This window comes from Podarcis tiliguerta, assembly GCF_965153285.1.
Source record: "Podarcis tiliguerta genome assembly, chromosome: 4".
Classification (NCBI taxonomy): Eukaryota; Metazoa; Chordata; class Lepidosauria; order Squamata; family Lacertidae; genus Podarcis; species Podarcis tiliguerta.
Genome location: NC_139537.1, coordinates 6,104,778 through 6,118,317, shown reverse-complemented (window position 1 = coordinate 6,118,317; position 13,540 = coordinate 6,104,778). Strand labels below are relative to the sequence as shown.

The following is a 13,540-nucleotide window of genomic DNA, read 5'->3' as shown; positions in this document are numbered from 1 at the left end:
AGTGCGGAAAATTAAAACTTGTTGGAGGAGTGTAAGGATCATAACGGAGCTATCTATCTTTTTGGTCCAGCAAGGTCAAAATATTTAACAAAGGGATTAGCTTGCTAGATATCAGGCCAGTGTCCAAATACCACTTGCTGCAAATACCACAGCAGGGTATCAACAGCAGAGATGCTCTTGAGCTCAGATTCTGCTTGGTTTCCCGACTGGCCACTCTGAGAAGAGGACGCTGGACTGGACAGGGCCACTGGCCTGATCCAGCAAAGGCTGTTCTTATGTAGTCCATCTAGTGTAACTTCAGCACAGCAGATGAAAAGCCCTGATGGAATGTTGAACCCGGGGATATGTTCTGAGCACCTCAATGGAACTGAGCCGACAGTCTCTTGCTTATTTAGTTTATGCATTACAATTGGGCAGAAAGGAAGGGAAAGAATCATCTTTCCACTGCTCAGTCGGCAGAGCACGAGACTCTTAATTCTAGAGTCAGGGGTTCGAGCTGCATGCTGGGCAAAATATTCGGGCGTCGCAGGGTTGGACTAGATGACCCTCGTGGTCCCTTCCAACTCTACGATTCTATGAATTGGGAGTCGGAAATATTTGATGACTGGCTGAAAATCACCTAGAATGGGGGGAGGGGAAATGAGAGCTTTTGAGCCTGAGGGCTGCATTCTCTTTTGGACCACCTTCCGGCCGGACCAGAGGCAAAAGTGGGTAATAATTCTAAATTTTAGCATTATATGCCAGGCTATTTTCTACACCCCTCTCTGTCCCCCATTCAGGCAAGTAAGAGGCATTATCAGAGTTCAAGCATACATTTCCAGCGAGGCAAAAACACCTGGGTTGTGAAGTATGGCCATCAAGGGCTAAGTGCAGAGATCTGGAGGACTGGATTCGGCCCCCAGGCCAGAGGTTTCCCACTCCTGAGTTTGTTATCTACTAAGCAGGTAACGATCTACCTTCCGCGCACTTTGACATCTGCAGTGTTTCCTAGCAGCTTCCAGCATTGTATGAACAACTATCACACAAAACATCACTTACTGAAGAAACACGCTCGAGGTCACAAAAATATAAATGCCATTTTATTGTAAAAAAAGACAGAGAGACTCGCAAGTCTTTAAAAAACTCTTTACAAATAAATTAGCATGATTTCCATTTAGGGCAGATACTTTTCAAGGCCCAGTGTGCTTTTTAAAAAACTGACTTAAATATATATGTAAATGCGTGAAGATATTTATATCCACAATATTGCCACAAAAAGGTGCAACAATTTTATTTGCATATAAACAGTTCTGATCCTGCTGGACAACGTGCACAACCTACTTTGTGTGCATTTAGCAAAGTTTGCAAACGGAGGGACTATGCTGGGCAAGTCTCCCGTGTTCACAGAGTGGTTCATGAAACTCAGCAGGAAAGAGCAGCTACAGCAAGGTTTCAGTCTGAGCTCAGGGTCCTTTGCACTGCCCTTTTGCATGTTGTCAAGTGTACCCAGATATACATGAGACCCGTAACCCTGGGCTGCGTTCTAAAGGACTGCGAGGATAAGAAACGCAACGCGGCAACTTCCATTGCTCACGCCAGACTCTCAGGCGCTGTCTGCTTCTGCTTGGAAAGGCGTTTCTGTCCTGTTTGAACGTTTGGAAAACAATGAAGCAAACTTCATGGCCTCCAAGCAGGTGAGATGTCACACAAATCCCAGGCCTGCAAGAGTGGCACAGGGTGAAAGGCTGACCAGCCCCAGACTTTACCGTAGCTCCTTCCCCACACCAGCACTGCCCTCTGGGAAACTGGGCACCCGGTGCAATGATAGGAAGGGCACCCAGGGCAAATCTCCAGAATGGTGCAGGGCCTCTCACATTACTTGGTATAGTGGGGGAAGGAGCAGCACTGCTGCAACAGCTCCTGGGGTAAGAACACAGGCTAGGAGAAGGAGCTGAACGCGGGAGTGAGAATGGAACTGTAGCTCCTGGCAGAGCTTGGATCCAGAGGGTAGGCAGGGATCTGCCGTTACCTGTAACCTAATTCCTTGGCTTATGTGACTAATGCCACGTGCCCTTCTAGGAGGAATGGACAGACCTCGTATGAGGCTCAGGAAGAGGGCAGGCTGCATCTCTGGTATACAGCAACAGACAGGTCTCCCGCTTTCACACCGGGCACAGAACTCCCATAAGAATGCAGAAGGGGTTTGTGCAGCTCCTCAAGAACCGTTTTTCTCCCGGGGCTCCTTGGGATGTGTGCTTGCTATGGCAGCCCAAAGGAGCCAGAGGTTTACAGCAAGCCCAAGCAACCACCTTTCTCAGAAGCTTCGCAGCCTTTCAGCCGTCACTGACGGGCCTCCCTGCCCCCCTCGTTCCGCTACTGCTTTTGGGAGAACTGGGCTGAAAATATCCGCGCGATCCTTCTCATTTCCTTTTCCGGGAGCTCGTCTGGCGTCAGGCTCGGGTTGTGACGGGCCGGCCTTCGGTTAGGGATTCTCCCGGCAGCAGCAGCAACGGCGGCGCCACTTCCAGCCTGAAACAGAAAGTGAGGTTGCACCAGCTTCCTCTGAAGACACAGAAACTGCAGATCTTTGCTAATCATAAGAACGTGGGAAGCTGCAGGGGGCCTTTCTCAGCAGGTTTTATACGTCAGGGACCGATTGCAAAGGCTGCTGGTCTGGCAGATCCTCCTTGCCCTTCCATCCTCCAACCTGCCTGGTGGGATTCCAGGTGTGCCCCCTGCCCGGTTTCAGTGGCCCACAGTCTTTAGCTCCTAAGAGCAGAATAAAATGAAACCTTACGACCCTTTCTTTTTATTCAAGCCTTCAGGGAAACCTAGGTGTCAAGAGTCCTGTTTGAGCACCCATGGGTGTAAAATTTTTTATTTATTTTCAAGAATAATAATATCTAGTTGCAGAAGAGTAAGGGTTTTTTCCTTCTTCAGTCAGTAACGGTGACTGCAAAGGTTGATGAATGCAATATTTCACACACACACACAAACAAATAACTACGTTGAGGTCCAACTCCAAGGGCCTTCTGGTGTTTCCCTCACTGTGAGAAGCAGCAAGGTTAAAAAAAGTTAAAGAACCCCAGTCAAAGGCAACTCTGGGGTGCGGCTCTTGTCTCACTTCAGACCAAGGGAGCTGGCAGGAAGTAAAGTTACAGGGAACCAGGCAGAGGGCTGTCTCAGTAGTGGTGCCTGCCCTGTGGAACGCCCTCCCACCAGGTGTCAAGGAGAACAACAACTACCAGACTTTTAGAAGACATCTGAAGGCAGCCCTGTTCAGGGAAGCTTTTAATGTTTGATGTATTAGAGCATTTTAATATTTTTTTGGGAAGCCGCCCACAGTGGCTGGGGAAGCCCAGCCAGATGGGCGGGGTATAAATAATATATTATTATTATTATTATTATTATTATTATTATTATTATTAACACACACACACCCTGCTGCCACAAGACCCCTCCTGCCCTTAAGCACCCATGTTTGGTGATCTTAGCCACCGATTCTGAACACTGCAACCTGTCCTGAGCTGTTGCTAAAAGGACGAGTTCAAAATCCAAAACAGATGACACTTGCGTCATTTCTAAACGCCTGTTTCATATCTATATCTATCTGTATGCTTAGGTTTGAGTCACATAAACGTTAATGCTGCTCTCAAGCAGCTCGTTCTCTCTCTCTCCATGCTATCTTCCAAGGCGAGTGGCTGCTGTTGAAACATTTGAGAACGCTGAAGTTGCAGAACTTGCAGCCAGCTACAGCCGGCCTGGAGCTCGTGTTTTTGACCTCTGTACAGCTTTAGCTAGCAAGCAATGCAGGATACAGAAAGTGAGAAATGTGAACTTGGGCGCCTCCTTTGCCACAGGGTCTGCCCACCTTTCCAACTTGACATGCCTGAGAGCGGCTTAGCATGTTTCCTGTTTCAACACCGGGCCTGAGAATTCAGGTTGATCGGAGCTGACGGGATCCGGCTTGGTATTCAAGAACGCTCGCCTCCCCTTTCTGGGTCACTTAAAGATAAGTCAGCTGGCAGCTGTCCAGCCCAGGCAGCTGCCTAATGCCGTAAGGCAGCAATTCACAGCAGCCCCACGGGCTTTATAATAGGGCGACTCACAGAATGCTAGCGTTGGAAGGGATCCAAAGGGTCATCTAGTCTAACGCCGTGCAATGCTATCGCAGCCAAGGAATCTCTCGAGTAAGCTTTGCAATGCAAGTGTCTCGGCTGTGGGAAAGGCCAAAATTGAAGCCCCTCGCAGCAGAAAGCATCTTAAACTTGCAGCATTTAGGGCAGGGGTAGGCAGCCTAAGGCCCAGGGGCCAGATGCGGCCCATTCACCTTCTTAATCCGGTCCGCGGACAGTCTGGGAATCAGTGTGTCTTTACATAAGTAGAATGTGTGCTTTTATTTAAAATGCATCTCTGGGTTATTTGTGGAGCCTGCCTGGTGTTTTTACATGAATAGAATGTGTCCTTTTATTTAAAATGCATCTCTGGGTTATTTGTGGGGCATAGGAATTCATTCACCCCCCCCCCCAAAAAAAATAGCCCGGCCCTCCACAAGGTCTGAGGGACGGTGGACCGGCCCACGGCTGAAAAAGGTTGCTGACCCCTGATTTAGGGGGTCTATAGAGCCATGGATGCTTCCAGGCAAAGCCAACTTTACAAACCAAAACTGAAGAGTTGCATGATTCCGTCTGTGAAGTAATTTTCATTTGTAGTGACTGAGCATGAACTAGGAGCTTTACCCCAAAGGGAAAGAAGTTGAAGAGTTCAAGAACGAAGGCTCTATAGCAGCCTCTGCAATCTGGTGCCGTACAGATGCATTGGACTACAACTCCCATCCACCCCAGTAGGCTGAGGTTGATATGAGTGTAGTCCTAAACATGTGGAGGACACTAGGTGGACAGAGGAGACTCTTTGGCAGGGTTTCCCAAATTTGGGTCTCCATCTTTTTTTGGACTACAACTCCCATCATCCCTAGCTAGCAGGGCCAGCGATGATGGGAATTGTAGTCCAAAAACAGCTGGATGCCTGAGTTTGGGAAACCTTGCTCTATAATAACAAAGCAACAGGCAGCAAGATCTATGCAGGGCCAAATCTTGTTTGCAGGACAAGGTACACACAACACAGTTGCCTTGCTCTGGAGCTCACCTCACCCCACAGTGCAGACGCTGCACAACCTCTGCATTCATTTCATCAGCTAATGAAGATTACCCAAAATTCGCCATGGCACCAGATGGTTGCTTTTCCCAGCAGCTTCGGTTTACAACCATTCCACCCTTTTTGGGGAAGAACGCCCTCACTCTGCATAGTTTTCAGGGCAGCTTTTGCACTCACGTTGTGTTTACGCCGTCCCTTGCCAGGGAAAAAAAGCGCATGGGCAGGTTCAGCTCAGGGCATGTGTGCAAACACCAGTTAACACCTCCCACGCCTGGGCTCATCCTTTTTTCTACAGGGCTTGCTGCCAAATGCAGTCATACAGTGGTACCTCGGGTTAAGAACTTATTTCGTTCTGGAGGTCCATTCTTAACCCGAGGTACCACTTTAGCTAATGGGGCCTCTCACTGCCGCCGTGCCGCTGCTGTGCGATTTCCATTCTCATCCTGAAGCAAAGTTCTTAACTCGAGGTACTATTTCTGGGTTAGCGGAGTCTGTAACCTGAAGCATCTGTAACCTGAAGCGTCTGTAACCCGAGGTACCACTGTACAGGGAGACTATGGCCTCATTGCAAGAAGTGAACCAGGCAGAGGGCCTTCTCGGTAGTGGCGCCCGCCCTGTGGAACGCCCTCCCTTCAGATGTGAAGGAAATAAGCAGCTATCTTATTTGGTTTATCTTATATGGTTTTGGAACGGACTTCTGGAGCGGACTAAGTTTGAGAATCAAGGTACCATTGTAGAAGCTGTCAGCATGCGACAGCAGCCACATCCTGGGAACAGCTTCAAGTGGCTGGCTACACCAGGTGGTGTGATTGGAACGAGTATATCTATCCTTTTGAGGATAATTCCATGGCTGCCTCATTTAATATCAGATCCTGCTCATTTTATCAGGCTCACAAGGTTCTGCCTCCAGTTTTATCCAAGCAAGATGTTCCCTCTTTTGCAGATGTTCTTTATAGAGTTCCCCCGCCACTCACTTCCATAGGCCATAGGGCAGAGGGAATGAACCCATTAAACTTGCTTTGACGACCAGCAGCTGATAAGTCTGGCTACCATAACAACAAGAACTTGCCTGGTGAAACTTACACCAGCTCCCTGGATTTATGGGGACGGTGTAAACAACATTTAGAGACCAGGCTATAAAAAACCCAAACACCTGACGCTTTAAGGAAACTTCTTCCAAAGAAGCCAGCATTCCCTTTCAAAGCAACCAGTTTGCAATAGCTACATTTGTGTGCACTTATATATTAGCAACCAAATGTATTTTGATGTATTATTTATGCACACCAATCCCTTCCTAAGATTTTTAGTGCTCTCTCAGCTTTAACAGCCCGCCTGGCCTTCTCACTCAGCAGCTTTTAGCTATAAGCTCATTTGTTAAGCCAACGTCTCCTGCCAATTCCTGAAAATTCAACAGCAGCTTCTGCAAGTCCCTGCCCTCATTTCGTTCACTGATCTCTGAACCACAGACCTCTCGGCTCTAGATTCAACCCCCAGTATCGTTCGTGTCAGCGTAAATACACCAGAAACTCGCCCCACTGCAGTGATGACAGCTGCCTGCGGTTGTGCGAAGGAGCGAGTTGTCTGGAATTCGTTCAGATCGACTTTTCAGGGCCATCGCAACTCAGCAGGCTGATTTAGGGCGCAATCCAAATCCCTGGCCAATGGCTGGGGGTGGCTGAGCTTGATGGAGTGGATTAGACACCGTTGTATTGACCGTGCTCCAGTTTGCAGTGGCTAGAGCTGAAAGGGGGTGGGGGGAGAGGAGGGAAGGAAGCGCCTCTTTGCTGTGCCAGCATCCAGGCTAGCAAAGAAGCCTGGATTAGGCCCATTGCCATCATCTGACGGCAGCAAAGCTGTCTTAGGATCTTCCGGATCCAGTGATGGCCTAGACCCATCCCCTTAACACTCTGGGGCGATCCTGCTGGCTGCCATTTGGGCATTCATTGGTAAGGCTCCCCTGCTGGCAGGGTGCGTCCGTCACATCCAAATTCCTTCCAGCATGGTGGTGCACTTGGGGTCTGAACTGCTCTGTTAGTGTGATGGCCTGGGACTCGGACTCGGAACCGGGAGAGTCTCGGTCCACGCTGGATCCTCTGCCTCAGGCGGCATCTGAACCGAGTCTGGGGCCTGATTCTGAAGAGCTCCATTCTGCACAGGTTCCCCTGCAACAAGCACCAGCTGGGCTGAGTCAGGGGCCTGAGCCTGCCCTGGCTCCAGATGCGGGGATGACCTCGTTGCCTCCAGCTGGGCCATCACTTACAGCTGCTCCACTACTGGTTGGGTCAGGGGAGGCTGAGGCAGCCTCTGGGTTTAGTAACCCACCGACATCTCCTGAGCTGCAGAGACTGAGGTCTGAGAGAAGGAAAGACCTGAGTACTTGCAGGAGGAGTGTTCGCCTTTGGGTGAGACAGGGAGGTGAGTTGCTGGGGGATCAGCACCGGCCGCTACCCCAACAGAGATAAAAGGCTGCTGGAGCCCGCCCCAGGTTGTGGGAACAACATTGCTGCTTGCTAGAACCTGCCTGTTACCCTGTGCCTGACCATGCCTGGTTTCCTGCCTTGGCCCTGTTGGACTGACTCCTCGCGGAATCCTTGGGTTTGGGACCAGACCTGGACCGCGTTGCTTGGGTTACCCCCAGGCCCAGCAGAGTTAGGTCCCTTAAACAGTTTTAAATATTCTCTGCCCACTTTCTCCACCCCACACCAGCAAAGAATCTTCTGGGTCAAGAAAAAACCCAACTTGTGCAACTTACAAATTATGCCAATCAAGTCACTGAAAAACAAAAAGAGCCAAGTGCCCTGCGGAATCAGATTTAGGGCCCACCAGCATTTGGTTTCCGCAAGCGGTTTGGCCACAGGCCTCCAGGAAGCAGGGGAAGGAAAGCCGCAGGCCTCCCTGTTGCAATTTCTCAGTGTTTGGCATTCAGAAATATTGACGGCCCCTGAGCACAAAGGTTCTACCTAACTGTCGTGGGTCAACAACCGTTAATGGCAACCTGTTTGCACATAATTTGATAACTGTGCATAGCTCCTCCTTTTTTCCGTTAATGGGAAGGGGCACCTCTTGGATCAATGGAATTCCTTCTTCCACTCAACCCTGCTTCCTAGATTCCACTGAACACAAGTCCATCTTCACAGCATTTATGGCTAAAAGCTTGCTTTCTTAGAAATGTCCTCTGGGTGCTGGGCCTGGCACTAGACTCCAGGATTGTGAGGACCGTACTCCTGAGGACCAACTCTGCCTGTGGGGCCCCCAGTGCCTCTGACTCTGCAAAGCCCTTTCCCTTGCCAGGCTCAGCCTGCCCATTTGTACTTGAAAGTCCTAGTTGTCAGCATCCGTCCATCTTGAGAGACAATGCAGTGCGCCAATAGGGTGAAGTCAAACCGCTGAAGAATCACAGCGCCTGGTGTGGCTGCAGAGACCGGTAACTTCTAACTGCTGCCTCCTGCAATGTTTTAGTGACTTCCCTGGGGTACAAGCCTGGGAAGTGGGTCTGGAGGTCCTGGGCTGCCCTGATGACAAGACCCCCCTCTCAGTCTTGCTGATGTGGTCCAAAGGAAAGCAGAGCAATACATTTGGCACCAGCTTGGCTGCAGGAGTTGCCAGAAGGAGGCGTACAAGGCCTCAGGGACTCCACTCTGGATCTGTGTAGTGTTAATGCCTTAGCCTTTTCTTCTCCCAAAGATATCCCACAAGGCAATGGGTAACTGGCTCTATTAGTGGGTTCATATCCCTATATGGACCACAGCAATGGACCCAAGTCCACCCTTCCTTCCTTCCTTCCTTCCTTCCTTCCTGCCTGCCTGCCTGCCTGCCTGCCTTAGTTGGGGCAGGGCCATGGTTCCTCTACCCACCTCCCCTGTAAAGCCACCACATACCTGGATGAACAATATTAATAATAATATTACAGTATAATAATTTATTATTTATACCCTGCCCATCTGGCCTCTCTGGGTGGTTCCCAACCAAATATTAAAAACACAATACAGCATTAAACATTTAAAACTTCCCTAAACAGGGCTGCCTTCAGATATCTTCTAAAAGTCAGATGGTTGTTTATTTCCTTAACATCTGACGGGAGGGCGTTCCACAGGGCGGGCGCCACCACCGAGAAGGCCCTCTGCCTGGTTTCCTGTAACCTCACTTCTCGCAGGGAGGGAACCGCCAGAAGGCCCTCGGAGCTGGACCTCAGTGTCCAGGCTGAATGATGGGGGTGGAGTCGCTCCTTCAGGTCTACTGGGCCGAGACCGTTTAGGGCTTTAAAAGTTAGCACCAAGTTAGTGTGCTCAGGACCAGTGTTATATGGTCTTGGTGGCCATCCCATAAAATTCAAGGGGAAAACAAACAAATCACTCAGCCCTCTGCCTAGGCTCCTGCTTGAAGGAAAGGCTGGGGAGAAAGCACAAGAGGCCATTCTACTTACTTTAACGGCAGCGGCCAGTGGAGTAGGAGGAGTGATGCTGAGCAGCCGCAGGGAGGCTTCTAGATCCTGCGGTGGAAGGAAGAAGTTGGGGACGACCACGGGGTCAGATCTGCAAGGCAGAGTTAAGGAAGAGACTCTGAAAGCAGGTTGGGACTCCTGCTGGTGCCGCACTGGAACAAATTCCTCTGCAAACACTACTGGGAAAGGGCAGAGGCTGCATAGCTGCTGCTCTGGCCCTGTTGGTGCAAGGCGGCCACTTTGTGTGCATGTCCACAGCAATACCTTCTGCAAAAAACCTTTTTTGGGTGGATAGGTGGAGAACAACACGCAGGGTGGCCATTCTTACACTCTGTGTGACTCTCATCTCAAGCTGGACAGAGTGGAGTCCCTGAGGCCTTATACGTCTCCTTCTGGCAACTCCTGCAGCCAGGCTGGTGCCAAATGTATCTGGCACCTATCTTTGTAAGACCAAACTTCTTTTCTTACCCGAAAGGCCAATGTATCTTCCCCCTTGGGCCCAGGAGTGAGATGCCTCCAATTTTTACAGACAGCAAGATGCTGCCTTGTAGCAGCTCGGGCTGTTTGCCCATCTAATAATAATAATAATAATAAATTTTATTTATATCCCGCCCTCCCCAGCCGAAGCCGGGCTCAGGGCGGCTAACAACAATAAAACAGTAGAAACAACACTTTAAAATCATTCATTATAAAATTAATTAATTCAAGCCACTGGCAGCCATTGGGCCAGAGCTCTGCGAAGATTGCCAATGGAGGGAGTCAGGCTGTGCCCTGGCCAACGGCCTGGTGGAACAGTTCTGTCTTGCAGGCCCTGCGGAAAGATGTTAAGTCCCGCAGGGCCCTGGTCTCTTGTGACAGAGTGTTCCACCAGATCGGAGCCACGGCCGAAAAAGCCCTGGCTCTGGTTGAGGCCAGCCTAACTTCTCTGTGGCTTGGGACCTTCAAGATGTTTTTATTTGAAGACCGTAAGTTTCTCTGTGGGGCATACCAGGAGAGGCGGTCCCGTAGGTACGAGGGTCCTAGGCCGTATAGGGCTTTAAAGGTTAAAACCAGCACCTTAAACCTGATCCTGTACTCCACCGGGAGCCAGTGCAGCTGGTATAGCACCGGGTGAATGTGATCTCGCAGCGAAGACCCCGTAAGGAGTCTCGCTGCAGCATTCTGCACCCGCTGGAGTTTCTGGGTCAGTCTCAAGGGCAGCCCCACGTAGAGCGAGTTACAATAATCCAGTCTGGAGGTGACCGTCGCGTGGATCACAGTGGCTAGGTCAGGGCGAGAGAGGTAAGGAGCCAACTGCTTAGCTTGGCGGAGATGGAGAAATGCCGCCTTTGTTGTAGCTGCAATCTGCGCCTCCATGGAAAAGGAGGTGTCGAAGATTACACCCAAACTCTTAACGGACGGTGCTGGCACTAATTGCGCCCCCGCAAGAGATGGGAGTTGCCCCCCCAATCCCATATCGTCCCGTCCCAGCCACAGGACCTCTGTCTTCGAAGGATTTAACTTCAACCGGCTCCCACGTAGCCATCCAGCCACAGCTTCCAGACATCTGCTCAGTGTGTCTGGGGCCGAGTCAGGATGGCCATCCATCAACAGATAGAGTTGGGTGTCATCAGCATACTGATGGCAACCCAGCCCAAAACTCCGGACAAGCTGGGCGAGGGGGCGCATAAAGATGTTGAAAAGCATCGGGGAGAGTATCGCACCCTGAGGTACTCCACACACCAAGGAGTGGCGCGATGACAATTCCCCCCTAAGCGCCACCCTCTGTCCCCGACCAGAGAGAAACGAGCGCAGCCATTGAAGGGCTGTGCCCTGAATCCCCACGTCGGCAAGGCGGTGGTCCAGAAGTTCGTGATCGACCATGTCAAAAGCTGCTGACAGATCTAGAAGAATCAGCAGCCCCGACCCACCTCGATCCAGCTGTCTACGAAGATCATCTGTTAGGGCAACCAGAGCCGTCTCGGTCCCATGACCAGCGCGGAAGCCGGACTGGAATGGGTCGAGAGCCGATGTTTCATCCAGAAACCCACCAAGCTGTTCAGCAACCGCTCTCTCAATCACCTTACCCAGGAACGGAAGATTTGAAACTGGGCGGTAATTGGATAGATCTAAAGGATGTAATGATGTTTTCTTTAAGAGCGGACGCACCACTGCCTCCTTCAATTCTCCTGGGAATGTCCCCGTGCCAAGGGACAAATTGATGATATCCCCCAGGAGGGCCCGCACCTCGTCTGGACACGCTCTAATCAGCCAAGATGGGCACGGGTCGAGAGGACAGGTGGTGGGCTTTCCAGCTCGGAGGAGTCTGTCCACATCGGCTGGGGATATCCGGTTGAAGTGGTCCAATACTGGACCCGAGGACAGTCGAGGGGCCTCCAGTTCCTTTATTGTATCCAAATTGGCAGGGAGGTCATGGCGGAGCAACAAGACCTTCTCCGCAAAAAAGCTCGCAAATGCCTCACAGCTGTGTGTCAAATTGTTATTTAAATTTGGCTGTCCCTCAAGGGACGTTAAAGACCTGATTATCCTAAATAATTGTGCCGGGCGAGAGCTAGCGGATGCAATAGAGGCCGAGAAGTAAGACTTCTTAGCAGCCTTCACCGCCATCTCGTAGGTTTTCATAAAAGCCCTATAAGATGTTCTTGAGGCTCCGTCACGGGCACCCCGCCATACTCGCTCTAGCCGTCTGAGGTCCCGCTTCATTTTCCGGAGCTCCTCGGTAAACCAGGGAGCCCGGTTTCTGCGGGGTCGCAGAGGGCGCTTAGGTGCGATCTCATCGATGGCTGCCAGGAGCTGGATATTCCAGCCCTCAACAAGCTCAGTCAATGAGTCGCCAGGGGGAGCAAGGTCCCGCAAGGCTTGGCGGAATCTATCAGGGTCCATCAGCCTCTGCGGGCGAGCCCAAATCGGCTCGCCACCTAAGCAGGGTGGGGGTGGAAAGTCAATCCTGGCTTTCAGAGCGTAGTGATCAGACCATGGTACCTTCATCGAAGGAGACATGATCACATCTATACCTACGCCAAAGATCAAATCCAGCGTGTGGCCTGCTTGATGTGTGGGGCCCGAAACAAACTGGGAGAGCCCTAGTGTCGCCATGGAAGACACCAGGTCCAGAGCCTGTGAGGAGGGAGTGGCATCAGCATGGGTGTTGAAGTCCCCCAATACCAATAGGTTAGGGAACTCCAAGGCCCAGCCGGCCACCGCCTCCAATAGGCCTGACAGGGTGGCTGCTGGTGCGCTAGGTGGCTGGTACACCAGCCAGACAGCCAAGCTCTCCTCGGAGCCCCACACTAGGCCAACACATTCAATGCCGGGGATCGATGGTGATGGTAGAGCCCTGAAAGGACAATCTTCCCGGATTAATAATGCCACCCCTCCCCCCCGGCCCACAGTCCGCGACTGGTGGAGGACGGAGAAACCCGGGGGCGTCATCTCTCGCAAGGTAACTGTTGCCCCTTCACGCACCCAGGTCTCCGTCACACAAGCCAGGTCGACCCCCTGCGAGATAAAGAAATCTCGCAGGGTGGCGGTTTTGTTGCCTATAGACCTGGCATTGCACAACACCAGTGACGGAGGTGAGTAATCCTTGCTCACCCTACCCTCGTCCCTCGGGATGAGGCGCAGATTGGAAGGGGTACGAGCATATCCATATCTCGATCCCCTTCGCCTATAATATCTGCCCCCACCGCCATACCTCCCTCGCCCCTCCACGGTAGGAATCCCAAGCCTCATAGTAGCCTCCATTGATGGCAATTAATGTTATTCTTCCGCAGCCTAACACAATAAAACCTTAAAACAATAATACAAAAAACAAAAACAGCCCAGAAACAATAAAACAATACAAATAAAAACTGCCAAAATTACAGATTCATCAAAAACTAACAAATTCCCAAGCCCACCCAAACTAGCTTAGTACAGTGGTACCTTGGTTCTCAAATGGTTTGGCTTCCAAACAAATCGGCTCCT

At 51.0% G+C, this 13,540-nt stretch overlaps 1 protein-coding gene across 3 annotated transcripts in view; it reads right to left on the bottom strand.

Moving 5' to 3' along the window:
* Nucleotides 1-1,057: 1,057 nt before the first annotated feature.
* The window catches only part of C2CD3 (C2 domain containing 3 centriole elongation regulator), a 71,892-nt gene continuing 59,409 nt past the window's right edge, over nt 1,058-13,540 (bottom strand). For all 3 annotated transcript variants that reach the window (XM_083435960.1, XM_083435961.1, XM_083435962.1), the window contains 2 exons: nt 9,557-9,665; nt 1,058-2,508 (listed from right to left, as the gene is read on the bottom strand). In XM_083435960.1, coding sequence (XP_083292086.1) covers nt 2,353-2,508; nt 9,557-9,665 — 265 coding nt within the window. In that variant the 3' untranslated portion in view covers nt 1,058-2,352. The remainder of the gene's footprint in view (nt 2,509-9,556; nt 9,666-13,540) is intronic.